Below are 25,437 nucleotides of genomic sequence, written 5' to 3'. Positions count from 1 at the left end.
CTAAATGTTTTCCTGAAATCGTAACCATATGTGCTGTGTGCTGTCGGCAACTTATTTTGCACCTTGGCTCCCTGAGGGACGCTGTTTCGCTGGGGTTGAACGATAATTAATCTCGAAACGCAGGGTATCGACGTTCAAAGGAAATGTTATATCAAAGTGCATATAAGTCACCGTATACAACCCTGAATCATTTTTTCCTGGGCTTACTCAATAAATCCATCATAGAATAATAACCTTTACAGAATCTACGAAAGCCTGCACCAGCTTGGGTGCTCAACCAGCGTGTAAAAGACTGCTCCTGTGTCTAATAAAGAGGGACAAATCCCTTTGTATGACACCCTCCCCCCAATACTTCTCCCTGAGTATTTAAACCTCAGCGCCCACGAACTCTTTCCGTCTGCGGGAGCGTCCGGTGCGCATCTGAATTCAGCAGACAGGCTGAATTGTCCCGTCCGACCGGTGCCTGAGTCACGGGGGGGGGGGGCGTGGGAGGGAGCGCCGGGTGATCCTGTTCTCACTCATCACCCAAATCCCCTGATATAATCTGACACACGGAGAAGAGAGAAGAGAGTTTATTGCTTATCCTATTTCGGCTGATCCCTGTCTGTGACATTGACCGGGACACCACCCCCCCTTCCCCTTTTCTCCCTCCCCCTCCTTCTGTCTCCTCGACCCCTCCTCACACTCCCCTCCCATCCCACCCTTCCCCCCTCAGTCCTCTGTCCTTTCTTCTCCCCTCCCCACCTCTGTCCTTCCTCCTCCTCCTCCCTTCCTCGCGCCCCTCTCCTCTCTTCCCCTCCTGTACCCCTCATCCCCCTCCCCTACCTGTGCTCTCCTCCTCCTCGCCCTCCTCTACCCCTCCGACCCTTTCCCTCCCCGCCTCTCCCCTCCCCTCCGCTCCCTGACTTCCTGAGATTACGCTGAAACCATGCACACCCACCCCCAGACACACCTCCGCCCTCCTCCTTCCCAGCCACTCCGGGACGGGCGCGATGGACGGACGGACTGTCAGCCCCGCTGCCGCCTCCCCCTGATCCCCCGTCGCCCACCACCCCCACCCCCGTCAGCGCCTCGTCTCCCCTCCCCTCAGCCGGTCGGGCATGGCGCTTCTCGGGGTGAGGTTCACCTTCCAGAAGCGGGTGCAGTTAGCCCAGACGCTCTGGGCGCTGAGCGGGTTCTGCGCGCTGGCCGGCGTCGCCACCTTCGGCCTGGGCGTCTACCTGAAGTGCGAGCTGAGGAGGCACGGCGAGGTGATGGACAACGCGGATGTCCACCTGGTCCCCCACGCCCTCATCGCGGCCGGCGCCCTCTCCGCCCTGTCCAACCTGGCCGGCGCCAAGCTCTGCCGGGACTCCGTGGACCCCGAGCGCCTTCCTCGCTGGAAGTCGCTGGCGGGCCCCTACCTGTTCCTCTCCTCCCTCCTGTCCTGCCTCCTGCTCGCCTCCTCGCTCCTCAGCTACCTCATGCGGGGCAGCCTGGACGCCTCGCTGAGGGCCGGCCTCCGCGACAGCATCCGGTTCTACAAGGACACGGACACGCCGGGCAGGTGCTTCCGAAAGCGGACCGTGGACCTGCTGCAGATGGAGTTCCGCTGCTGCGGCAACAGCGGCTACCGGGACTGGTTCGAGGTGCAGTGGGTCAGCAATCGCTACCTTGACTTCAGCAGCAAAGAGGTCAGAGAGTAGGTACCCGAGCGGGTGGGCGGCGAGTCGGGGGGCGCCCGAGGTCGAATTAAAAGTAACTTTAGCAAATTTGCCGATGACACAAAGCTGGGTGGCAGTGTGAAATGTGAAGAGGATGTTATGAGAATGCAGGGTGACTTGGACAGGCTGGGTGAGTGGGCAGACGCATGGCAGATGCAGTTTAATGTGGATAAATGTGAGGTTATCCACTTTGGTGGCAAGAACAGGAAGGCAGATTATTATCTAAATGGAGTCAAGTTAGGAAAAGGGGAAGCACAACGAGATCTAGGTGTTCTTGTACATCAGTCACTGAAAACAAGCATGCAAGTACAGCAGGCAGTGAAGAAAGCTAATGGCATGCTGGCTTTCATAACAAGGGGAGTTGAGTATAAGAGCAAAGAGGTCCTTCTGCAGCTGTACAGGGCCCTGGTGAGACCACACCTGGAGTACTGTGTGCAGTTTTGGTCTCCAAATTTGAGGAAGGACATTCTTGCTATTGAGGGAGTGCAGCGTAGGATCACAAGGTTAATTCCCAGGATGGCGGGACTGTCATATGTCGAAAGATTGGAGCGACTGGGTTTGTATACTCTGGAATTTAGACGGCTGAGAGGGGATCTTATTGAAACATATAAGATTATTAAGGGATTGGACACGCTGGAGGCAGGAAGCATGTTCCTGTTGATGGGTGAGTCCAGAACCAGAGGCCACAGTTTAAGAATTAGGGGTAGGCCATTTAGAACGGAGTTGAGGAAAAACTTTTTCACCCAGAGAGTGGTGGATATATGGAATGTTCTGCCCCAGAAGGCAGTGGAGGCCAAGTCTCTGGATGCTTTCAAAAAACAAATGGATAGAGCTTTTAAAGATAGCGGAATCAAAGGTTATGGGGAGAAGGCGGGAACTGGATACTGATTGTGGATGATCAGCCATGATCACAGTGAAGGGCGGGGCTGGCTCGAAGGGCTGAATGGTCTACTCCTGCACCTATTGTCTATTGTCTATTGACCCGAGGGCCCGGGTTCAATCCCGGCCCCTCGGTGCTGTACGTGTGGTTGTGTGCGTGTGTGTGTGCGTGTGTGTGCGTGTGTGTGTGTGTGTGTGTGTGTGTGTGTGTGTGTGTGTGTGTCTGTGCCTGTGTGTGTCTCTGAGTGTGTGTGTGTGTGTGTGTGTGTGTGTGTGTGTGTGTGTGTGTGTGTGTGTGTGTGTCTGCCTATAGTACATTACAGCCCACGAGAAATCATCCTCAGCGACAGGAGAGGTACCAGAGGATTGGAGGATAGCCAATGTTGTTCCACTGTTTAAGAAAGGCTCCAAACACAAACCAGGGATTGACAGGCTCGTGAGTCTGACATCAGTTGTGGGAAAGTTACTGGAAGGTAGTCCAAAGGGCTGGATATATGAGTATTTGGACAGACAGGGACTAATCAGGGATATTCAACATGGCTTTGTGCCTGGTAGGTCATGTCCAACCAATCTTATAGAGTTTTTTCAATGAGATCTTCAGGAAAGCGGATGAAGGCAAGGCAGTGGATGTTGTCTACATGGACTTCAGCAAGGCATTTGACAAGGTCCCACATGGGAGGCTGGTCAAGAAGGTTCAGTTGCTCAGCATTCAGGATGAGGTAGTAAATTGGATTAGACATTGTCTTTGTGGGAGAAGCCAGGGAGTGGTAGGAGAGGGTTGCCTCTCTGACTGGAGGCCTGTGACTAGTGGAGTGCCACAGGGATCGGTGCTGGGTCTGCTGTTGTTTGTCATCTTATCAATGATCTGGATGATAATATGGTTGGCTGGATCAATAAATTTGCAGATGACACCAAGATCAGGGGTGTAGTGGACAGCGAGGAAGACTATCAGAGCTTGCAGAGGGATCTGGACCAGCTGGAAAAAAATGGGCTGACAAATGTCAGATGGAATTTAATGCAGGCAAGTGTGAGGTGTTGCACTTTGATATGACCAACTAGAGTAGGTCTTACACAATAAACAGTCGGGCACTGAGGAGTGAGGTAGAACAAAGGGATCTGGGGATACAGGTCCATAATTCATTGAAAGTGGTGTCACTGGTTGGTAGGGTCGTAATGAAAGCTTTTGGCACATTGGCCTTCATAAATCAACGTATTGAGTACAGTGTCTTCCTTTTTTAAAGAAAGGGGCTTCCCTTCCTCCACTATCAACTCTGCTCTTAAACGCATCTCCCCTATTTCAAGTACAACTGCTCTCACTCCATCCTCTCGCCACCCCACTAGGAATAGGGTTCCCCTGGTCCTCACCTACCACCCCACCAGCCTCCGGGTCCAACATATTATTCTCAGTAACTTCCGCCACCTCCAACGGGATCCCACCACTAAGCACATCTTTCCCTCCACCCCCCTGCATTCTGCAGGGATCGCTCCCTACGCAACTCCCTTGTCCATTCGTCCCCCCCATCCCTCCCCACTGATCTCCCTCCTGGCACTTATCCCTGTAAGCGGAACAAGTGCTACACATGCCCTTACACTTCCTCCCTCACCACCATTCAGGGCCCCAAACAGTCCTTCCAGGTGAGGCGACACTTCACCTGTGAGTCGACTGGGGTGATATACTGCGTCCGGTGCTCCCAATGTGGCCTTTTATATATTGGCGAGACCCGACGCAGACTGGGAGACCACTTTGCTGAACATCTACGCTCTGTCCGCCAGAGAAAGCAGGATCTCTCAGTGGCCACACATTTTAATTCCACATCCCATTCCCATTCTAACATGTCTATCCACGGCCTCCTCTACTGTAAAGATGAAGCCACACTCAGGTTGGAGGAACAACACCTTATATTCCGTCTGGGTAGCCTCCAACCTGATGGCATAACATCGACTTCTCTAACTTCCGCTAAGGCCCCACCTCCCCCTCGTACCCCATCTGTTATTTATTTTTATACACACATTCTTTCTCTCACTCTCCTTTTTCTCCCTCTGTCCCTCTGAATATACCTCTTGCCCATCCTCTGGGTCCCCCCTCCCCCTGTCTTTCTTCCCGGACCTCCTGTCCCATGATCCTCTCATATCCCCTTTGCCAATCAACTGTCCAGCTCTTGGCTCCATCCCTCCCCCTCCTGTCTTCTCCTATCATTTTGGATCTCCCCCTCCTCTTCTCTTACTCACTCTTCCTTCAGTTAGTCCTGACGAAGGGTCTCGGCCCGAAACGTCGACTGTACCTCTTCCTACAGATGCTGCCTGGCCTGCTGCGTTCACCAGCAACTTTGATGTGTGTTTATTGAGTACAGGAGATGGGATGTTATGTTGAAGTTGTATAAGACATTGGTGAGGCCAGATTTGGGGTATTGTGCACAGTTTTGGTCACCTGTCTACAGGAAAGATGTAAATAAGGTTGAAAGAATAGAGAGAAAATTTACAAGGATGTTGCCGGGTCTGGAGGACCTGAGTTATAAGGAAAGATTGAACAGGTTAGGACTTTATTCTTTAGAATGTAGAATATTGAGAGGAGATTTGATAGAGGATAAAATTATGAGGGGTATAGACAGGCTTTTTCCACTGAGGTTGGTTAGAACTACAACCAGAGGTCATGAGTTAAGGGTGAAAGCTGAAAAGTTCAAGGGGAACATGAGGGGAAACCTCTTCACTCAGAGGGTTATGAGAGTGTGGAACGAGTTGACAGCACAAGTGTTCGTTGCGAGCTCGATTTCAACATCAAAGAGAAGTTTGGATAGGTACCTGGATGGGAAGGGTGTGGAGGGGTATGGTCCCGGTGCGGGTCGATGGGAGTAGGCAGGTTAGATGGTTTGGCATGGACTAGATGGGCTGAAGGGCATGTTTCTGTGCTGTACTTCTCTATGACTGAATGAGATGTACAGACACCGCACACAGTAATACACACACACAACACAGAGACACACCATAACACACACACACACTCAGACACACACACACACACACACACACACACACACACACTGAGACACATGCACAGACACAAACACACACTCACACACTCTTACAGTAATGACACACAAAAATATATATGAAGAATGACACACACAATCAGACATGTTCACACACACAAGCATATAGCCACAGTGACACACAGGCAGACACAGGCACACACTCATGTACAAACCCACAACACAGACACACACAGAAAGATGGACACAGATGTGCACACACACACACACACACACACACAGACACTCAGATACACAGACACTGACGTGCACACACACTCACAAGACACACATAGCAGCACACACAAACACCCCACACACGCTTACTTTAACACACACACACACACTACACACAGTGACACAAGCACACACACAAACAGACACAGATGCAGACACACACACTGATACAGACACGGACACATAAACACACACACACCATAGAAGAGTGACACACATATAAATACAAGAAAGTGCATCATAAACACAGTGACTCACAGACACACACACACACACTCACACACACACACACAGACACACACACACACACACACTCACACACAGACACACACACAGACAGACACAGACATAAACACACACACACACATACACACACACATCCACACACACACACACACACAGACACACACACACACACACACACACAGACAGACACACACCCACACACACCCACACACACACACAGACACACACACACAAACAGACACAGACATAAACACACACACAGACACACACACACACAGACACACACACACACACACACACACACAAACAGACACAGACATAAACACACACACACACACATACAGACAAACAGACACAGACATAAACACACACACACACACACACACACACACACACAGACAAACAGACACAGACATAAACACACACACACAGGCACAGTAACAGACATAGACACATAATAAAGCACACACACACACACACTTACCGAGGTAGACACACACAGACACAGATGCGTATACACACACTCTCACACACACACACACACACATACATACATTAACACACACAATGATGCACACAGTGACACACATACACACTCACTCACAGACACACAAACACATTCACAGAGACAGACAGAAACACCCCACAGAGACACACACATACATACAGGCACAAACATACACTCACAGGACAGACACAGAAACACACACACACACCTACAGAGTGACATACAATGACATACAGGCAGACAGACACACAGATAAGCACACTCTCATACAGACACACAAACACACACATACAAACATACACACAGACAGCCATCACACACACACAGTGACGCACATACATACTCAGTCACAAATACACACGGACTTGCACACACAAACACTCACACACACAGACATACACAGTGAAACTCACACACACATATACAATGATACACAGACACACATACACACACATCCAGAAATATACCACAAACATAGCAACACATACAGTCAGACACACACATAGTGGAACTCACAAAGTCACACCCACACAGTGGAACTCACAATGTCACACACACACACACACACACAGAGTGAAACTCTCACACACAGTGACATACAGACACACACAGTGAAACACAAAGTCACACACACACACATACACACAGTGAAACTCACACACAGTCACACACACAGTGAAACTCACGCACAGTCACATGTCACACAGTCAGACATACACACAGTGAAACTCATGCACAGTCACACACACACCAACACAGACAGAAACGTACCACACACTCAGACATACACAGTGACACACTCACACGTAGTGAAGCTCACACACGCAATGACACAGACACAGAAACATACCTCATACACAGTGACACACAATGACTCTCACAGACACTACACACAGAGACACACACACCACGCATGCACAGGGTCACAGACTCACTCACATGCACACATACAAACAGACACAGACACACATACAATCATACACACATATAAGGAATTTCTTTAGCCGGAGAGTGGTGAATCTGTGGAATTTGCTGTCACAGGCGGCTGTGGAGGCCAGGTTATTGGGTATATTTAAGGCAGAGGTTGATAAATTCCTGATTAATCGAGGAATGAAGGGATACGGGGAGAAGGCAGGAGACTGAGTCTGAGAGGGAAAATGGATCAGCCATGATGAAATGGTGGAGCAGACTCGATGGGCCGAATGGCCCAATCCCGCTCCTGTGTCTTGTGGTTGACACGCGTACACATACACCCAAACTCTTTCCCGTCTCGCCACAGCCGCGTCAGGAGCAACGTGGACGGCCGCTACCTGATTGACGGCGTACCGTTCAGCTGCTGCAACCCAGACTCCCCGCGGCCCTGCATCCAGCTGCACCTTGCCAACAGCTCGGCGCACTTCAGCTACGACGTGAACAGCGAGGAGCTCAACATCTGGAAGCGCGGCTGCCGCGAGGCGCTGCTCAACCACTACACCAGCACCATGGCCAGCATCGGCACTGCCGTCCTCCTCTGCTACATCGTCCAGGTGAGCCCGGGGACCGAGGGGATCTGGCCGGCCAGGGCTCCGTCCCCAGGTGGACGGCGGTCCGAGAGGGTGACTGGCCGGTCGGGGGCAGGTGGGTGATACCGAGAGCTTATAGAAACATATAAAATCATATGTTGGTGCGTGGCCAAGTGGTTAAGGTGTCAGTCTAGTGATCTGAAGGTCGCTAGTTCGAACCTCGGCTGAGGCAGCGTGTTGTATCCTTGAGCAAGGCACTTAACCACACATTGCTCTGCGACGACACCGGTGCCAAGCCATATCGGCCCTAGTTGTCATTCCCTTGGACAACATCGGTGGCGTGGAGAGGGGAAACTTGCAGCATGGGCAACCTTCCATACAACCTTGCCCAGGCCTGCACCCTGGAAATCTTCCAAGGCGCAAATCCATGGTCTCACGAGACTAACGGATGCCTATAATAAAATCATGAAAGGGGATAGGTAAGATAGAGGTAGGAAAGTCGTTTCCACTGGTAGGTGAGACTAGAACTTGGGGACATAACCTTAAGATTCAGGGGAGTAGATTTAGGACGGAGATGAGGAGGAACTGCTTTTCCCAGAGGGTGAATCTGTGGAATTCTCTGCCCAATGAAGCAGTGGAGGCTACCTCAGTAAATATATTTAAGACAAGGTCGGATAGTTTTTGCATAGTAGGGGAATTAAGGGTTATGGGGAAAAGGCAGGTAGGTGGAGATGAGTCCATGGTCAGATCAGCCATGATCTTATTGAATGACAGAGCAGGCTCGACGGGCTGGATGGCCGACTCCTGCTCCTGTTTCTTACGTTCTTATGAGATCTCGACAACGCGAGGGCGTAACCACGAGGAGGGCGCACAATTCGAGCTTCAGGAAGACTGGGCATTCTGTCGAAGACTGACCGACCCCGACAGATATGCCTAGGAGACGATTCAGACCGGTTGCATCTCAGCCCGGCGTGGAAATCTCCAGCGCACGGGAACGCAAGGAGCTACGGAGGGCGGATGGACCGGGGGGGGGGGGCATCCGCAAGGGACGATGTCTCAGGAAGGAGACATCCACCACCGCAGACCCCCACCACCCAGGCCGTACCCTCTCCTCGATGCTACTGACTGGCAGGAGGTACAGGAGCCTGAAGACCCTCACCTCGAGGTTCTTTCCCCCACCGCCCTCGGGTTCTGAAACCCGCCTGGAGAGCCCAAACGGGACCTCAGAACTTGCCTCCCTCAACTTGCACTCATGTTATTGTCCCATGTGCTGAGGTACAGTGAAAAGCTTGCCTTGTGCAGGGGGCGCAGCGCTAGCTGGAGCGCGTCCGGCACCTCTTTCAGAAAAAAGCCGAAATAAACAAGCTAATTAATGAGGTTCCGCCCAGGGTGATTTGTGTATCTCAGAAACTGCTGATCTCCTGGGATTTTTGCGCAAGGCAGACTCTGGAGTTTACAAAGAATGGTGCCAAAAAGTAAAAAACATCCAGTGAGTGGCTGTTCTGTGAGCGAAAACGTTGGATTTTTTTTTGTTTTTGGCACCATGCTTTGTAAGCTCCAGTGTCTGTTGTGTGTAAAAATCCCAGCAGATCAGCAGTTTCTGAGATACTCAAATCATCCTGGGCGGCACCTAATTAATTAGCTTGTTTATTTCGGCTTTTTTTCTTAAAGAGGCGCCAGACGTGCTCCAGCTAGCACTGCACCCCCGTCCTTGCAACCTGTTCAGATAGATTAGATCATTACTGAGGTAGAACATAGAACACTACAGTCCGTTCGGCCCACGATGCTGTACCGACCTTTTAACCTACTCCAAGTTCAATCTAGCCCCTCTCTCCTACAGAATCCTCCATTTTCTACTTCCTATGAGTCTCTTAAATGTCCCTAATTCTCTTAAATTAGAGTCTCCTAAGATGCTCTTAAATGCCCTGGCTCTACCACCACCCCTGGCAGAGCGTTCCACACCCCTGCCGCTCTCTTTGTGAAAAACTTACCTCTGACACCCCCGCTTATACATCCCCCCCCCCCAATTGCCTTTAAGCGAGGCCCTGTCGTATGAGCCATTTCCACCCTGGGAAAAAGTCTCTGGCTGTCCACTCGATCTGTGCCTCTCATCATCTTGTACACCTCCATCAGGTCACCTCTCACCCTCCTTCAATGAGAAAAGCCCCAGCTCGCTCAACCTCTCCTCACACAATAACAGGACAAGGGGGTCGCGTAGGGAGTGATCCCTGTGGTTAGTAGGGGAGTCGGGTGGGGAGGAAGGGAAAGATGTGCTTGGTGGTGGGATCCAGTTGGAGGTGGCGGAGGATTATGTGTGGGACGCGGAGGCTGGTGGGATGGTGGGCGAGGACAAGGGGAACCCTATCCCTGGTGGGGCGGCGGGAGGATGGGGCGAGGGCAGACGTGCGTGGCGTCTTTCAAGCACATCTTTCTCCCCTCACCCCCACTTCCCGCTTTCCGTGGGGATCGCTCCCTACGCGACTCCCTTGTCCATTTGTCCCTCCCCACCGATCGCCCTCCTGGCACTGACCCTTGCATCCGGAACAAGTGCTACACCTCCTCCCTCACCCCCGTTCAGGACCCAAACAGTCCTTCCAGGTGAGGAGACACTTCACCTGTGAGTCTGTCGGGGTCATCTAGTGTGCCCGGTGCTCCTGGTGTGGCCTCCTGTATATCGGTGAGACCCGGCGTAGATTGGGAGACTGCCCTGCCGGGCATCTAATCTCCGTCTGCCAGAGAAAGCAGGATCTCCCAGTGGTCACCCATTTTCATTCCACTTCCCATTCCCATTCCGACGTGTCCGTGGCCTCCTCTACTGCCGCGTTGAGCAGATGGAGGAACAACACCTCATATTCTGTCCGGGTCACCTTCAACCTGATGGCATGAACGTTGGTTTCTCGATCTTCCGGCAATGCCTACCCCCCTCTCTATTCCCCATCCCCTTCCCCACCCCCCCGTCTCACCTGATCTCCTTACCTGCCCATTGCCGCCCTCTGGTGCTCCTCCCCCCTCCCCCACTTCCACGGTCTTCTGTCCACAAGACCATAAGATATAGAAGCAGAATTAGGCTGTTTGGCCCATCGAGTCTGCTCTGCCATTTCATCAAGGCTGATCTAATTCTCCCTCTCAGCCCCCAATCTCCTGCCTTCTCCCCGTATCCCCTTATGCCCTGACCAATCAAGAACCTATCAACCTCCGTCTTAAATACACCCAAAGACTTGGCCTCCGCAGCTGCTTGTGGCAGGTCCTACTGTCTCACCCTTCTCCGGCCCTTTATCTCTTTCACCTATCAACTTCCCAGCTCCTTAATTCACCCCCTTCCCCTCTCCCGGTTCCACTGATCAGCTACCACCCTGTACTTCTTCCTCCCCTCCCCCCGCCTTCTCACTCTGACCTCCTCTTCCTTTCCGGTCCTGAGGAAGGGTCTCGACCCGAAACGCCGGCAGCTTATTCACCTCCATAGATGCTGCCTGGCCTGCTGAGTTCCTCCCGAACTTTGCGTGTGTTCCTCGGGATTGCCAGGCCTCCTCGTGTTGGGGTTGTTTTGTGATGTGACGCGCAGCGCGGCTGTTGGAAGAATTGACATTGGTTTTCACATCCTGGGTGGGACCAGTCAAGCTGAACTTTCAAGTTTATCGTCACTGGTAATAAGTTAACTAACATAGTCTTAAATTAGCACAATGCAAAAATAACTTCATGACGTTAACCGAAGTTGCAAGAGATACACTCCAAGATTGTGTGAGAGCATTTCATAAACACAAGAGATCCTGCAAAAGCTGGAAATCCAGAGCTACACACACACATAATGCTGAAGGAACTCAGCAGGTCCGATAGCACTTACGGAGAAGACGGTCTGGGCCAAGACCCTTCATTGGGTTGGATCCCAGAACCTGAGAAGTTGTTGCTGAACCTTGAGGTGAGGGTCTTCAGGCTCTCGTATCTCCTGCCTGATGGCAGCATTGAGAAGAGGATGGGAGATGTTCCTCGGCGGTGGGGAGATCCTGAAACTGGCCCCTCTCTGCTGCTGTGCGTTGGAGACCTTGCACCAGGATGCATCTGTAGAAGTTAATCCAAGTCTTTGATGGCATCCCCATTCTCCTTAAACGGACTCTAAAGTAGAGATGCCAGTCTCCCTATTTCCTCTGATAGGAAGCCCACCAACCCTCACGGGGCCTCACTCTTTCCCTCTCGCCTCTTACCCAAAAGACTCAGCCATTTAGAAAGCTTCTTGGACATCACAGGCAGAGGGTCCTTGGCCCACCTGATACCATTGGAAGGCCCAGATGGAGTGGGCGTGCAGAGGATGCTTCTTTTTGTGGGGGAGTCAATGACCAGAGGGCACAGCCTCAGAAAAGAGGGACGATGAGGAGGAATTTCTTTAGCGAATCTGTGGAATTCACTGCCACAGGCAGCTGTGGAGGCCAAGCCACAGGGTATATTTAAAGCGGAGGTTGATAGGTTCTTGATTAGCCAGGGTGTCAAAGGCAGAGGGATAATAAATCTGCCACGATGGGCTGAATGGCCTAAGTCTGCTCCTCTGTCTTTGGGTCTTATCCAAACTGAAGATCATTCTCCATTCCTTGGCCCACCCTCTCAGTTAATCCAGACCCCCACCCTCACCTCCGTGGTTTAGGAGGACCTCCTTTCCTGTCAACGGGGGACGGCGGGTTACGCGGTTGACACTGACCTCATCTGAGCCTGTTTTCTGTCTCTCTGCCCCCACCTCCACCGTTCCGCTCCGCCAGCTGGGCGTGCTAATCGGACTGCGTTACCTGAGCGTCTCGTCCCTGGCCGCGGTCGGGCAGCCGGAACCGGAGGCGGATACGGAGGGATACCTGCTGGAGAAGGGTCCGCTGGAGACGGTGCGTGCCGCCGCCAAGGCTGTCAGCAGCGCGTTCTCATCCGGCCAGGTGCAGACCGAGCCGGCGCCGGCTGAGGAGAAAGTGGCAGATAAATAGACGTGCTTCTCCCCCCACTTCCCTCCCCATCTCCACCCACCCGCCCCTCCGAGGCTGGACAGACACCGTGAGGCAGGACCCCCAGCCGTTAGCATGGTCTTCCTTCAGTTGAGTCACGATTATGCCATCGCTCTCTTGAGGAGGGGTGAGAGAGAATGGGGAGGAGCTTTTGGGTTCCTTCCCCTTCTCTCCCCCTCCCTCCACCCCCAACATCCACCCTTCCACCCCTGTCCCGACCCCTTCGTGGGGTGAGGGGAGGGTGTCACCAGCTTGGCCAGCCTTAGTGCAGGAAAGTTTCAATGCCGCCTTTGCTCCTGCTCCCATTCCAAGGTGGCCTCTGTCGTTGTTGGTGGCCGCACCCAACATGCTTGCCTTTTTGACCGGTGGCCATATCCAACATGGCCACCCTGGTGACCAGAGGCCACACCCAACATGGCCACCCTGGTGACCCAGTGGCCATATCCAACATGGCCACCCTGGTGACCAGAGGCCACGCCCAATATGGCCACCTTGGTGACCCAGTGGCCACACCCACATGGCCACCCTGCTCACTAATAGCCACAACCACCATCACTGCCCTTCTGAGCGCCAGTGGCCACATCCAAAATGGTTGCCCGGCTGACCAGTAGCCACACCTGAAATGACCACCCTGTTGACCAATTATCATACCCAACATAGCTGTCCTGCTGACCAATTGCATTACCACATGCAACATGGCCAGCCTTCTGACCAATGGCCACACACAACATGGCCACCCTTCTGAGCAATGGCCACACACAACATGGCGACCCTCGTGAGCAATGGCCACACACAACATGGCCACCCTTCTGAGCAATGGCCACACACAACATGGCGACCCTCGTGAGCAATGGCTACTCTTCTGACTAGTGGTCACACCTAAAATGGCTGCCCTGCTGACCATCAACAAGCTAAGATGTCCGCCTGGGATAGAGGCCACAGAGCTAGGAATGGGATTGCGAAAATTGGAATGATCTCTGATTAGACTGTCTGTAGGTCTGGTGCCAGACTATGTACCCTAGGCAACGCTTGATAAACCAACTCAGGAGACGCCTTGAATAAAACGTAAGAAAAGGAGACGCCGTGTGTTTTCGACTCTGAGTGAACAAATCTTGCCAAGAGTCAAAGGCAAGTTGGGGTTGCATGCAGTCGCCCTGCGCTGGGAGAGGTAAACGGTGGCAGAGAGCAGGGCAGTGGGAGGGGAGGGGAGGGTGGAGGAGGGAGGTCAGGGATTATCAATGGCAGAGGGAGGGGCTCTGGGAAATGAGGGAGGGAGGAGGAGGAGGAGAAGGAATGGGGAGGGACGCAAGGGCCAACGGGGAGCAGGGTTTTGCGGAGACAGGGAGGGAGGCAGGGGCTGGAAGGGAGGGAGTTCACGGCAGCGGGGGGTGGGGGGGAGAGCTCGGTGGCCAGAGGGGTTCATGGAGACAGGGAGGGGTGTAGGGGCTGGTGGCGTGGGTTCAGGGTGTTGGAGGGAGTTTACCAAAGCAGGGGCCGGGGTGGGGGGGGGGGGTGGTGGATAGCAGATCGCAGAGACGGAGAGGGGAGTTTGGATGGGAGGGGTTGCTGGAGGTGGTGGTGCTGGGTCACAAAAGGGGTTGGGAACATCGGGAGGGAGGAGGCCAGGGCCACGGGAAGGGATGGGACCCAGGGGTGGTGGAGTTGCGGCAGCAGGCACAGTGGGACAGTCTCCCTGCTCCCGGTTGTAGCCGGACCTGGTCTGGTCAGGCACTGGGACGTGGAGAAGGCCGGTGTCTGAGATTAGACCCTCTCTGGTAATCCCAGGATCAATACCCGTGGCGGCTAATCCATTTAACAGCGGCTGAGCTGATGAAGTCAAGGGCACGGCAAAGAGATCCGGCCCTGCCCCCTTGACCGCAGGGCCACTCGGCCCGTCCAGACTGTCCTAGCGTCCTGCAAAACACCGGCCCGTTTCTGTCCGCGCCCCCCACACCCACACCCACACCCTGGAAGGAGCGGAGCGCCCTAACATAACAATGCCAGCGAACTGGGTTCAATTCTCGCCACCAGTTTGGAGTTTGTCCTCCCCGTGGCTGCCTGGGTTTCTCCCAGGTGCTCCAATTTCTTCCCACAGTCCAAAGACGTACGAGTTAGCGGGTTAATGGGCGTAATTGGGAAGCGTGGGGTTATTGGGCTGGTCATTCGTATCTCTCAATAAAAATATTTAAAAACACGAGTGACCGGCAGCCAGGCCAAGAAGGCCCCCTTTATCCCCACTGCCTGCCTCCTGACGGTCAGCCAGTCTCCTATCCATTCTACTGGTGGCTGTCCATCACCTCCAACGACGACAGGACACCTGTGCGGGAGAGCTGGTCAGGTGGGAAACCCATGGCACTCTCTCGACCTCGGAAGTCCGGGTCCAGTGGGACGAACAAGCGTCACAAACCGGGCTCTTCCCTGGTTGCAGTGGGTGACTGTGACGTTTTCCGTGCCTCGTCGCGCCCTTCGCTCTCCACACGTTCTTCTTCGTTCTCGTTAAAGAACCGACTCCCTGGCCGTTGGGTCTCACCCGCCCAGTCCGCATGGAGTCGACTTCACCTGCTGGGACGGGCACGTCCCTGTCTCCCCGGGGTACGAGGCCCGTCGGTAACCCTCACCCGGTTCAGCCCGCCTGTGGATGTGGTGTACAGGGGCGTGGCCGCTGTCTCATGCAAACGGCTACTCAGAGCCACGGGAGAGCTGACTGCCCGGTGCGGTGGGGTCCGAAGGTGAGTGAGCTGCCCCAGAGTGGTCACGACAAGCCCTTCAACAGAGGCAGACCATCCATAATAGTATCTTTCCTGTAGTACCGTGGGCTCCCTCCTGTTCTGCACCTCATCAAAGGTCTTCTGCAAATCCAAGTAAGCAACATTCATCCCCATCTCTTCCATCTCTCCCCATTCTCCCCGTCTCTCCCCATTTCCCCCATCTCTCCCCATTCCTCCCCATCTCTCCCCATTCCTCCCCGTCTCTCCCCATTTCCCCCATCTCTCCCCATTCCCCCCATCTCTCCCCATTCCCCCCCGTCTCTCCCCATTCCCCCCGTCTCTCCCCATTCCCCCCCGTCTCTCCCCATTCCCCCTCTCCCAATTCCTCCCCATCTCTCCCCATTCCTCCCCATCTCTCCCCATTCCCCGTCTCTCCCCATTCCTCCCCATTCCTCCCCATTCCTCCCCATTCCTCCCCATCTCTCCCCATCTCTCCCCATCTCTCCCCATTCCCCATCTCTCCCCATTCCCCGTCTCTCCCCATTCCCCGTCTCTCCCCATTCCCCGTCTCTCCCCGTCTCTCCCCATCTCTCCCCATCTCTCCCCATTCCCCCCTCTCCCCCCCTCTCCCCCCCTCTCCCCCCCTCTCCCCCCCTCTCCCTCCCCCATCTCTCCCCCATCTCTCCCCTTTCCTCCGCGACTCTTCCCGTCTCTCCCCGTCTCTCCCCCGTCTCTCCCCCATTCTATCCATCTCCCCCCATGTCTCCCAGTCTCAACCCAATCTCCTCCCCGTCTCTCCCCATTCCTCCACGTCTCTTCCCGTCTCTCCCCATCTCTCCCTGTCTCTCCCCCGTCTCTCCCCCTTTCTATCCATCTCCCCCCATGCCTCCCAGTCTCATCCCAATCTCCTCCCTGTCTCTCCCCATTCCTCCGCGTCTCTCCCCGTCTCTCCCCGTCTCTCCCTGTCTCTCCCCGTCTCTCCTGCTTTCTATCCATCTCCCCCAATGCCACCCAGTCTCATCCCAGTCTCCTCTTTGTCTCGTCCCTGTCTCTATTTCATTCTCTCACCCTCTCTCCCTGTTCCTTCTCCATCTCCTCCCATCTCCCCCCATATTACCCTGACTCTTTCCATTCTCCACATTCTCCCCCATCTCTCCCCCATATTCCCTCTGTCTCCTCGTTGCTCCATCTCCCAATCCCCCAGCTGCTTTGTGAATGTCAAGAGGGGAGAGGGGTTTGGAGGGGCTCCCGATCAGAGAGTCTCAACAGTAAGGTGAGAGGGCCGGTGAGGAGGGAGCACGGTGACGTTGGAGGGATGATGAGGAGGGAGCACGGTGACGTTGGAGGGACGGTGTGGAGGGAGCACGGTGACGTTGGAGGGACAGTGAGGAGGGAGCACAGTGACGTTGGAGGGCCCGTGAGGAGGGAGCACTGTGACGTTGGAGTGACCGTGAGGAGGGAGCACGGTGACGTTGGAGGGACGGTGAGGACGGAGCACTGTGAAGTTGGAGGGACGGTGAGGAGGGAGCACTGTGAAGTTGGAGGAACGGTGAGGAGGGAGCACTGTGAGGTTGGAGGGACGGTGAGGAGCACTGTGACATTGGAGGGACGGTGAGGAGGGAGAACTGTTGGACAGTGAGGAGGGAGCACTGTGACTTTGGAGGAACAGTGAGGAGGGAGCACTGTGATGTTGGAGGGACAGTGAGGCGGGAGCACTGTGATGTTGGAGGGACGGTGAGGAGGGAACACTTTGATGTTGGAGGGACAGTGAGGAGGGAGCACTGTGATGTGGAACAGTGAAGAGGGAGCACTATGATGTTGGAGGGACAGTGAGGAGGGAGCACTGTGACATTGGATGGACCATGAGGAGGGAGCACTGTGACGTTGGAGGGACGGTGTGGAGGGAGGACTGTGACGTTGGAGGGACGGTGGGGAGGGAGCACTGTGACGTTGGAGGGACGGTGAGGAGGGAACACTTTGATGTTGGAGGGACAGTGAGGAGGGAGCACTGTTGTGGAACAGTGAGGAGGGAGCACTGTGATGTTGGAGGGACAGTGAGGAGGGAGCACTGTGATGTTGGAGGGACGGTGAGGAGGGAGCACAGTGATGTTGGAGGGAGAGTGAGGAGGGAGAACTGTGAAGTTGGAGGGACAGTGAGGAGGGAGCACTGTGATGTTGGAGGGACGGTGGGGAGGGAGCACTGTGACGTTGGAGGAACGGTGAGGAGGGAGAACTGTGACGTTGGAGGGACGGTGAGGAGGGAACACTTTGATGTTGGAGGGACAGTGAGGAGGGAGCACTGTGTTGTGGAACAGTGAGGAGGGAGCACTGTGATGTTGGAGGGACAGTGAGGAGGGAGCACAGTGATGTTGGAGGGAGAGTGAGGAGGGAGAACTGTGAAGTTGGAGGGACAGTGAGGAGGGAGCACTGTGATGTCGGAGGGCCCGTGAGGAGGGAGCACTGTGATGTCAGAGGGCCCGTGAGGAGGGAGCACTGTGATGTTGGAGGGACAGTGAGGAGGGAGCACTGTGACATTGGAGGGCCCGTGAGGAGGGAGCACTGTGACGTTGGAGGGCCCGTGAGGAGGGAGCACTGTGATGTTGAAGGGACCGTGAGGAGGGAGCACTGTGACGTTGGAGGGACCGTGAGGAGGGAGCACTGAGATGTTGGAGGGACCGTGAGGAGGGAGGACTGTGATGTTGCAGAGCCAGTGAGGAGGGAGCACTGTGACGTTGGTGGGCTGGTGAGGAGGGAAAACTGTGACATTGGAGGGACGGTGAGGAGGGAGGACAGTGACGTTGGAGGGACGGTGAGGAGGGAAAACTGTGACATTGGAGGGACGGTGAGGAGGGAGGACAGTGACGTTGGAGGGACGGTGAGGAGGGAAAACTGTGACATTGGAGGGACGGTGAGGAGGGAGGACAGTGACGTTGGAGGGACGGTGAGGAGGGAACACTGTGACGTTGGAGGGACAGTGAGGAGGAGCACTGTGATGTTGGAGGGGCGGTGTGGAGGGAGAACTGTGACGTTGGAGTAACGGTGAGGAGGGAGCACAGTGAAGTTGGAGAGACAGTGAGGAGGGAGAACTTTGATGTTGGAGGGGCGGTGTGGAGGGAGCACTGTGACGTTGGAGGAACGGTGAGGAGGGAGAACTGTGATGTTGGAGGGACGGTGAGGAGGGAACACTTTGATGTTGGAGGGACAGTGAGGAGGGAGCACTGTGATGTGGAACAGTGAGGAGGGAGCACTGTGATGTTTGAGGGACCGTGAGGAGGGAGTACTGTGACATTGGATGGACCATGAGGAGGGAGCACTGTGACGTTGGAGGGCCGGTGAGGAGGGAGCACAGTGACGTTGGAGGGACGGTGAGGAGGGAGCACAGTGACGTTGGAGGGACGGTGAGGAGGGAGCACTGTGACGTTGGAGGGCCGGTGAGGAGGGAGCACTGTGACGTTGGAGGGACAGTGAGGAGGGAGCACTGTGATGTCGGAGGGCCCGTGAGGAGGGAGCACTGTGATGTCAGAGGGCCCGTGAGGAGGGAGCACTGTGATGTTGGAGGAACAGTGAGGAGGGAGCACTGTGACATTGGAGGGCCCGTGAGGAGGGAGCACTGTGACGTTGGAGGGCCCGTGAGGAGGGAGCACTGTGATGTTGAAGGGACCGTGAGGAGGGAGCACTGTGACGTTGGAGGGACCGTGAGGAGGGAGCACTGAGATGTTGGAGGGACCGTGAGGAGGGAGGACTGTGATGTTGCAGAGCCAGTGAGGAGGGAGCACTGTGACATTGAAGGGACTGTGAGGAGGGGGCACTGTGACATTGGTGGGCCGGTGAAGAGGGAAAACTGTGACATTGGAGGGACGGTGAGGAGGGAGGACAGTGACGTTGGAGGGACGGTGAGGAGGGAGGACAGTGATGTTGGAGGGACGGTGAGGAGGGAAAACTGTGACATTGGAGGGACGGTGAGGAGGGAGGACAGTGACGTTGGAGGGATGGTGAGGAGGGAACACTGTGACGGAGGGACAGTGAGGAGGGAGGACAGTGACGTTGGAGGGACGGTGAGGAGGGAAAACTGTGACATTGGAGGGACGGTGAGGAGGGAGGACAGTGACGTTGGAGGGACGGTGAGGAGGGAAAACTGTGACATTGGAGGGACGGTGAGGAGGGAGGACAGTGACGTTGGAGGGACGGTGAGGAGGAGCACTGTGACGTTGGAGTAACGGTGAGGAGGGAGCACAGTGAAGTTGGAGAGACAGTGAGGAGGGAGAACTTTGACGTTGGAGGAACGGTGAGGAAGGAGAACTGTGATGTTGGAGGGACGGTGAGGAGGGAACAGTTTGATCTTGGAGGGACAGTGAGGAGGGAGCACTGTGATGTGGAACAGTGAGGAGGGAGCACTGTGATGTTGGAGGGACAGTGAGGAGCGAGCACTGTGATTTTGGAGGGCCCGTGAGGAGGGAGCACTGTGATGTTGGAGGGACCATGAGGAGGGAGTACTGTGACATTGGATGGACCATGAGGAGGGAGCACTGTGACGTTGGAGGGACGGTGAGGAGGGAGCACAGTGACGTTGGAGGGCTGGTGAGGAGGGAGCACTGTGACGTTGGAGGGCCGGTGAGGAGGGAGCACAGTGATGTTGGGGGGACGGTGAGGAGGGAGCACTGTGACGTTGGAGGGACAGTGAGGAGGGAGCACTGTGACGTTGGAGGGACGGTGAGGAGGGAGGACGGTGACGTTGGAGGGCCCGTGAGGAGGGAGCAGTGTGATGTTGGAGGGCCCCTGAGGAGAGAGCAGTGTGATGTTGGAGGGCCCGTGAGGAGGGAGCACTGTGACGTTGGAGGGACAGTGAGGAGGGAGCACTGTGACTTTGGAGGGACAGTGAGGTGGGAGCACTGTGATATGGGAGGGACAGTGAAGAGGGAGCACTGTGATGTTGGTGGGACAGTGAGGAGGGCAACTGTGAAATGGGAGGGACAGTGAGGAGGGAGCACGGTGATGTTGGAGGGACGATGAGGAGTGAGCACTGTGATGTTAGAGGGATAGTGAGGGGGAGTACTGTGATGTTGGAGGAACAGTGAGGAGAGAGCACGGTGATGTTGGAGGGACGATGAGGAGTGAGCACTGTGAGGTTGGAGGGAGAGTGAGGAGGGAGCACTGTGACGTTGGAGGGACCGTAAGGAGGGTGCTTTGTGATGTTGGAGGCACTGTGAGGAGGGAGCACTGTGATGTTGGAGGAACAGTGAGGAGAGAGCACGGTGATGTTTAATGGACAGTGAGGAGGGAGAACGGTGATGTAGGAGGGACGGTGCGGAGGGAGCACGGTGATGCTGGAGGGACAGCGAGGAGGGAGAACAGTGATTTTGGCGGAACCTTGAGGAGGAAACTCTCTGATGTGGGAGGGCCCGTGAGGTGGGAGAACTGTGATGTGGGAGGGACGTGAGGAGGGAGCACTGTCATTTGGAAGGGACAGTGAGCAGGGAGCACTGTGATGTTGGACGGACAGTGATGAGGGAGAACTGTGATATGGGAGGGCCCGTGAGGAGGGAGCACTGTGATGTTGGAGGGACAGTGAGGAGGGAGCACTGTGATGTTGGAAGGACTGTGAGGAGGGAGAACTGTGATATGGGAGGGCCCGTGAGGAGGGAGCACTGTGATGTTGGAGGGACAGTGAGGAGGGAGCACTGTGACGTTGGAGGGACAGTGAGGAGCTAGCACTGTGATGTTGGAGGGCCCGTGAGGAGAGAGCACTGTGATATTGGAGGGCCCGTGAGGAGAGAGCACTGTGATATTGGAGGGACCGTGAGGAGGGAGCACTGTGACGTTGGAGGGACCATGAGGAGGGAGCACTGTGACGTTGGAGGGACATTGAGGAGGGAGCACTGTGACGTTGGAGGGATGGTGAGGAGGGAGGACGGTGACATTGGAGGGCCCGTGAGGAGGGAGCACGGTGACGTTGGAGGGCCCGTGAGGAGGGAACACTGTGATGTCGGAGGGCCCGTGAGGAGGGAGCAGTGTGATGTTGGTGGGCCGGTGAGGAGGGAGCACTGTGACGTTGGAGGGACGGTGAGGAGGGAGCACAGTGACGTTGGAGGGACGGTGAGGAGGGAGCACAGTGACGTTGGAGGGACGGTGAGGAGGGAGAACTGTGATGTTGGAGGGACGGTGAGGAGGGAGGACTGTGACGTTGGAGGGATGGTGAGGAGGGAGGACGGTGACGTTGGAGGATCCGTGAGGAGGGAGCACGGTGACGTTGGAGTGCCCGTGAGGAGGGAGCACTGTGACGTTGGACGGACAGTGATGAGGGAGCACTGTGATGTTGGACGGACAGTGATGAGGGAGCACTGTGACGTTGGAGAGTCAGTGAGGAGGGAGCACTGTGATGTTGGAGGGACAGTGAGCAGGGAGCACTGTGATGTTGGACGGACAGTGATGAGGGAGCACTGTGACGTTGGAGAGTCAGTGAGGAGGGAGCACTGTGATGTTGGAAGGACTGTGAGGAGGGAGAACTGTGATATGGGAGGGCCCGTGAGGAGGGAGCACAGTGATGTTGGAGGGACAGTGAGGAGGGAGCACTGTGACGTTGGAGGGACAGTGAGGAGGGAGCACTGTGACGTTGGAGGGACAGTGAGGAGAGAGCACTGTGATATTGGAGGGCCCGTGAGGAGAGAGCACTGTGATATTGGAGGGCCCGTGAGGAGAGAGCACTGTGATATTGGAGGGACCGTGAGGAGGGAGCACTGTGACGTTGGAGGGACCATGAGGAGGGAGCACTGTGACGTTGGAGGGACATTGAGGAGGGAGCACTGTGACGTTGGAGGGATGGTGAGGAGGGAGGACGGTGACGTTGGAGGGCCCGTGAGGAGGGAGCATGGTGACATTGGAGGGACAGTGAGGAGGGAGCACAGTGACGTTGGAGGGACGGTGAGGAGGGAGAACTGTGATGTTGGAGGGACGGTGAGGAGGGAGGACTGTGACGTTGGAGGGACGGTGAGGAGGGAGGACGGTGACGTTGGAGGATCCGTGAGGAGGGAGCAAGGTGACGTTGGAGTGCCCGTGAGGAGGGAGCACTGTGACGTTGGAGTGCCCGTGAGGAGGGAGCACTGTGATGTTGGAGGGCCCGTGAGGAGGGAGCAGTGTGATGTTGGAGGGCCCCTGAGGAGAGAGCAGTGCGATGTTGGAGAGCCCGTGAGGAGGGAGCACTGTGACGTTGGAGGGACCTTGAGGAGGGAGCACTGTGACGTTGGAGGGACAGTGAGGAGGAGCACTGTGATGTTGGAGGGGCGGTGAGAAGGGAGCACTGTGACGTTGGAGGAACCGTGAGGAGGGAGCACAGTGAAGTTGGAGGGACAGTGAGGAGGGAGAACTTTGATGTTGGAGGGGCGGTGTGGAGGGAGCACTGTGACGTTGGAGGAACGGTGAAGAGGGAGAACTGTTGGAGGGACAGTGAGGAGGGAGCACTGTGACATTGGAGGGACGGTGAGGAGGGAACACTTTGATGTTGGAGGGACAGTGAGGAGGGAGCACAGTGATGTTGGAGGGAGAGTGAGAAGCGAGAACTGTGAATTTGGAGGGCCCGTGAGGAGGGAGCACGGTGACGTTGGAGTGCCCGTGAGGAGGGAGCACTGTGATGTTGGAGAGACAGTGAGGAGAGAGCACTGTGATATTGGAGGGTCTGTGAGGAGGGAGCACTGTGACGTTGGAGGGACAGTGAGGAGGGAGAACTGTGACGTTGGAGGGACCTTGAGGAGGGAGCACTGTGACGTTGGAGGGACAGTGAGGAGGAGCACTGTGATGTTGGAGGGACCGTGAGGAGGGAGCACAGTGAAGTTGGAGGGACAGTGAGGAGGGAGAACTTTGATGTTGGAGGGACGGTGTGGAGGGAGCACTGTGACGTTGGAGGAACGGTGAGGAGGGAGAACTGTGATGTTGGAGGGACGGTGAGGAGGGAACACTTTGATGTTGGAGGGACAGTGAGGAGGGAGCACTGTGATGTGGAACAGTGAGGAGGGAGCACTGTGATGTTTGAGGGACAGTGAGGAGCGAGCACTGTGATTTTGGAGGGCCCGTGAGGAGGGAGCACGGTGACGTTGGAGGGCCCGTGAGGAGGGAGCAGTGTGATGTTGGAGGGCCCGTGAGGAGGGAGCACTGTGACGTTGGAGGGACCTTGAGGAGGGAGCACTGTGACGTTGGAGGGACAGTGAGGAGGGAGCAGTGTGATGTTGGAGGGTCCCTGAGGAGAGAGCAGTGTGATGTTGGAGGGCCCATGAGGGGGGAGCACTGTGATGTTGGAGGGGTGGTGAGGAGGGAAAACTGTGATATGGGAGGGACAGTGAGGAGGGAGCACTGTGACGTTGGAGGGCCCATGAGGGGGGAGCACTGTGACATTGGAGGGACAGTGAGGAGGGAGCACTGTGATGTTGGAGGGCCCGTGAGGAGGGAGCACTGTGATGTTGGTGGGATGGTGAGGAGGGAACACTTTGATGTTGGAGGGACAGTGAGGAGGGAGCACTGTGACGTTGGAGGGGTGGTGAGGAGGGAGCACTGTGATGTTGGAGGGAGAGTGGGGAGGGAGCACTGTGACGTTGGAGGGAGAGTGAGGAGGGAGCACTGTGATGTTGGAGGGCCCATGAGGGGGGAGCACTGTGACGTTGGAGGGAGAGTGAGGAGGGAACACTGTGATGTTGGTGGGATGGTGAGGAGGGAGCACTGTGACGTTGGAGGGGTGGTGAGGAGGGAGCACTGTGACGTTGGAGGGGTGGTGAGGAGGGAGCACTGTGACGTTGGAGGGGTGGTGAGGAGGGAGCACTGTGATGTGGAACAGTGAGGAGGGAGCACTGTGATGTTGGAGGGGTGGTGAGGAGGGAGCACTGTGACGTTGGAGGGGTGGTGAGGAGGGAGCACTGTGACGTTGGAGGGGTGGTGAGGAGGGAGCACTGTGATGTTGGTGGGACGGTGAGGAGGGAGCACTGTGATGTTGGAGGAACAGTGAGGAGAGAGCACAGTGATGTTTAATGGACAGTGAGGAGGGAGCACCGTGATGTTGGAGGGACAGTGAGGAGGGAGAACGGTGATGTAGGAGGGACGGTGAGGAGGGAGGACGGTGACGTTGGAGGGCCCGTGAGGAGGGAGCAGTGTGATGTTGGAGGGACGGTGCGGAGGGAGAACGGTGATGTTGGAGGGACAGCGAGGAGGGAGAACACTGATTTTGGCGGGACCTTGAGGAGGAAACTCTCTGATGTGGGAGGGCCCGTGAGGAGGGAGAACTGTGATGTGGGCGGGACAGTGAGGAGGGAGCACAGTGATGTTGGAGGGACAGTGAGGAGGGAGCACAGTGATGTTGGAGGGACAGTGAGGAGCTAGCACTGTGATGTTGGAGGGACGGTGAGGAGGGAGAACAGTGATGTAGGAGGGACGGTGCGGAGGGAGAACTGTGAAGTTGGAGGGACAGTGAGGATGGAGCACTGTGATGTTGAAGGACCGTGGGGAGGGAGCACTGTGATGTGGGAGGGACAGTGAGGAGGGAACACTGTGATGTGGGAGGGACAGTGAGGAGGGAGCACTGTGAAGTTGGAGGGACAGTGAGGATGGAGCACTGTGATGTTGAAGGACCGTGGGGAGGGAGAACAGTGATGTTGGAGGGACAGTGAGGAGGGAG

General features: G+C 55.6%; 1 protein-coding gene across 1 annotated transcript; it reads left to right on the top strand.

Annotated features, from left to right (window-relative positions):
- Positions 1–1,100: 1,100 nt before the first annotated feature.
- rom1b (retinal outer segment membrane protein 1b) lies at positions 1,101–13,059 on the top strand. The gene is made up of 3 exons (XM_072245571.1): positions 1,101–1,681; positions 7,879–8,125; positions 12,847–13,059. Exons 1-3 carry the CDS (start codon positions 1,101–1,103, stop codon positions 13,057–13,059), a joined length of 1,041 nt encoding a protein of 346 aa, XP_072101672.1.
- The last annotated feature ends 12,378 nt before the right edge of the window (positions 13,060–25,437 follow it).

Source organism: Mobula birostris, chromosome 28 (genome assembly GCF_030028105.1).
Source record: "Mobula birostris isolate sMobBir1 chromosome 28, sMobBir1.hap1, whole genome shotgun sequence".
In the NCBI taxonomy this organism is placed as follows: domain Eukaryota; kingdom Metazoa; phylum Chordata; class Chondrichthyes; order Myliobatiformes; family Myliobatidae; genus Mobula; species Mobula birostris.
Note: the sequence above shows the minus strand (reverse complement) of the source record. Positions and strands in the feature narration are given on the sequence as shown.

Excerpts from the sequence above, each read along its gene's own strand:
- rom1b (XM_072245571.1), top strand. The coding sequence starts at position 1,101 with ATGGCGCTTCTCGGGGTGAGGTTCACCTTCCAGAAGCGGGTGCAGTTA. Across the intron at positions 1,682-7,878 it reads AGCAGCAAAGAGGTCAGAGA|CCGCGTCAGGAGCAACGTGG; the intron begins GTAGGTACCCGA and ends GTCTCGCCACAG. Across the intron at positions 8,126-12,846 it reads TCCTCTGCTACATCGTCCAG|CTGGGCGTGCTAATCGGACT; the intron begins GTGAGCCCGGGG and ends CCGCTCCGCCAG.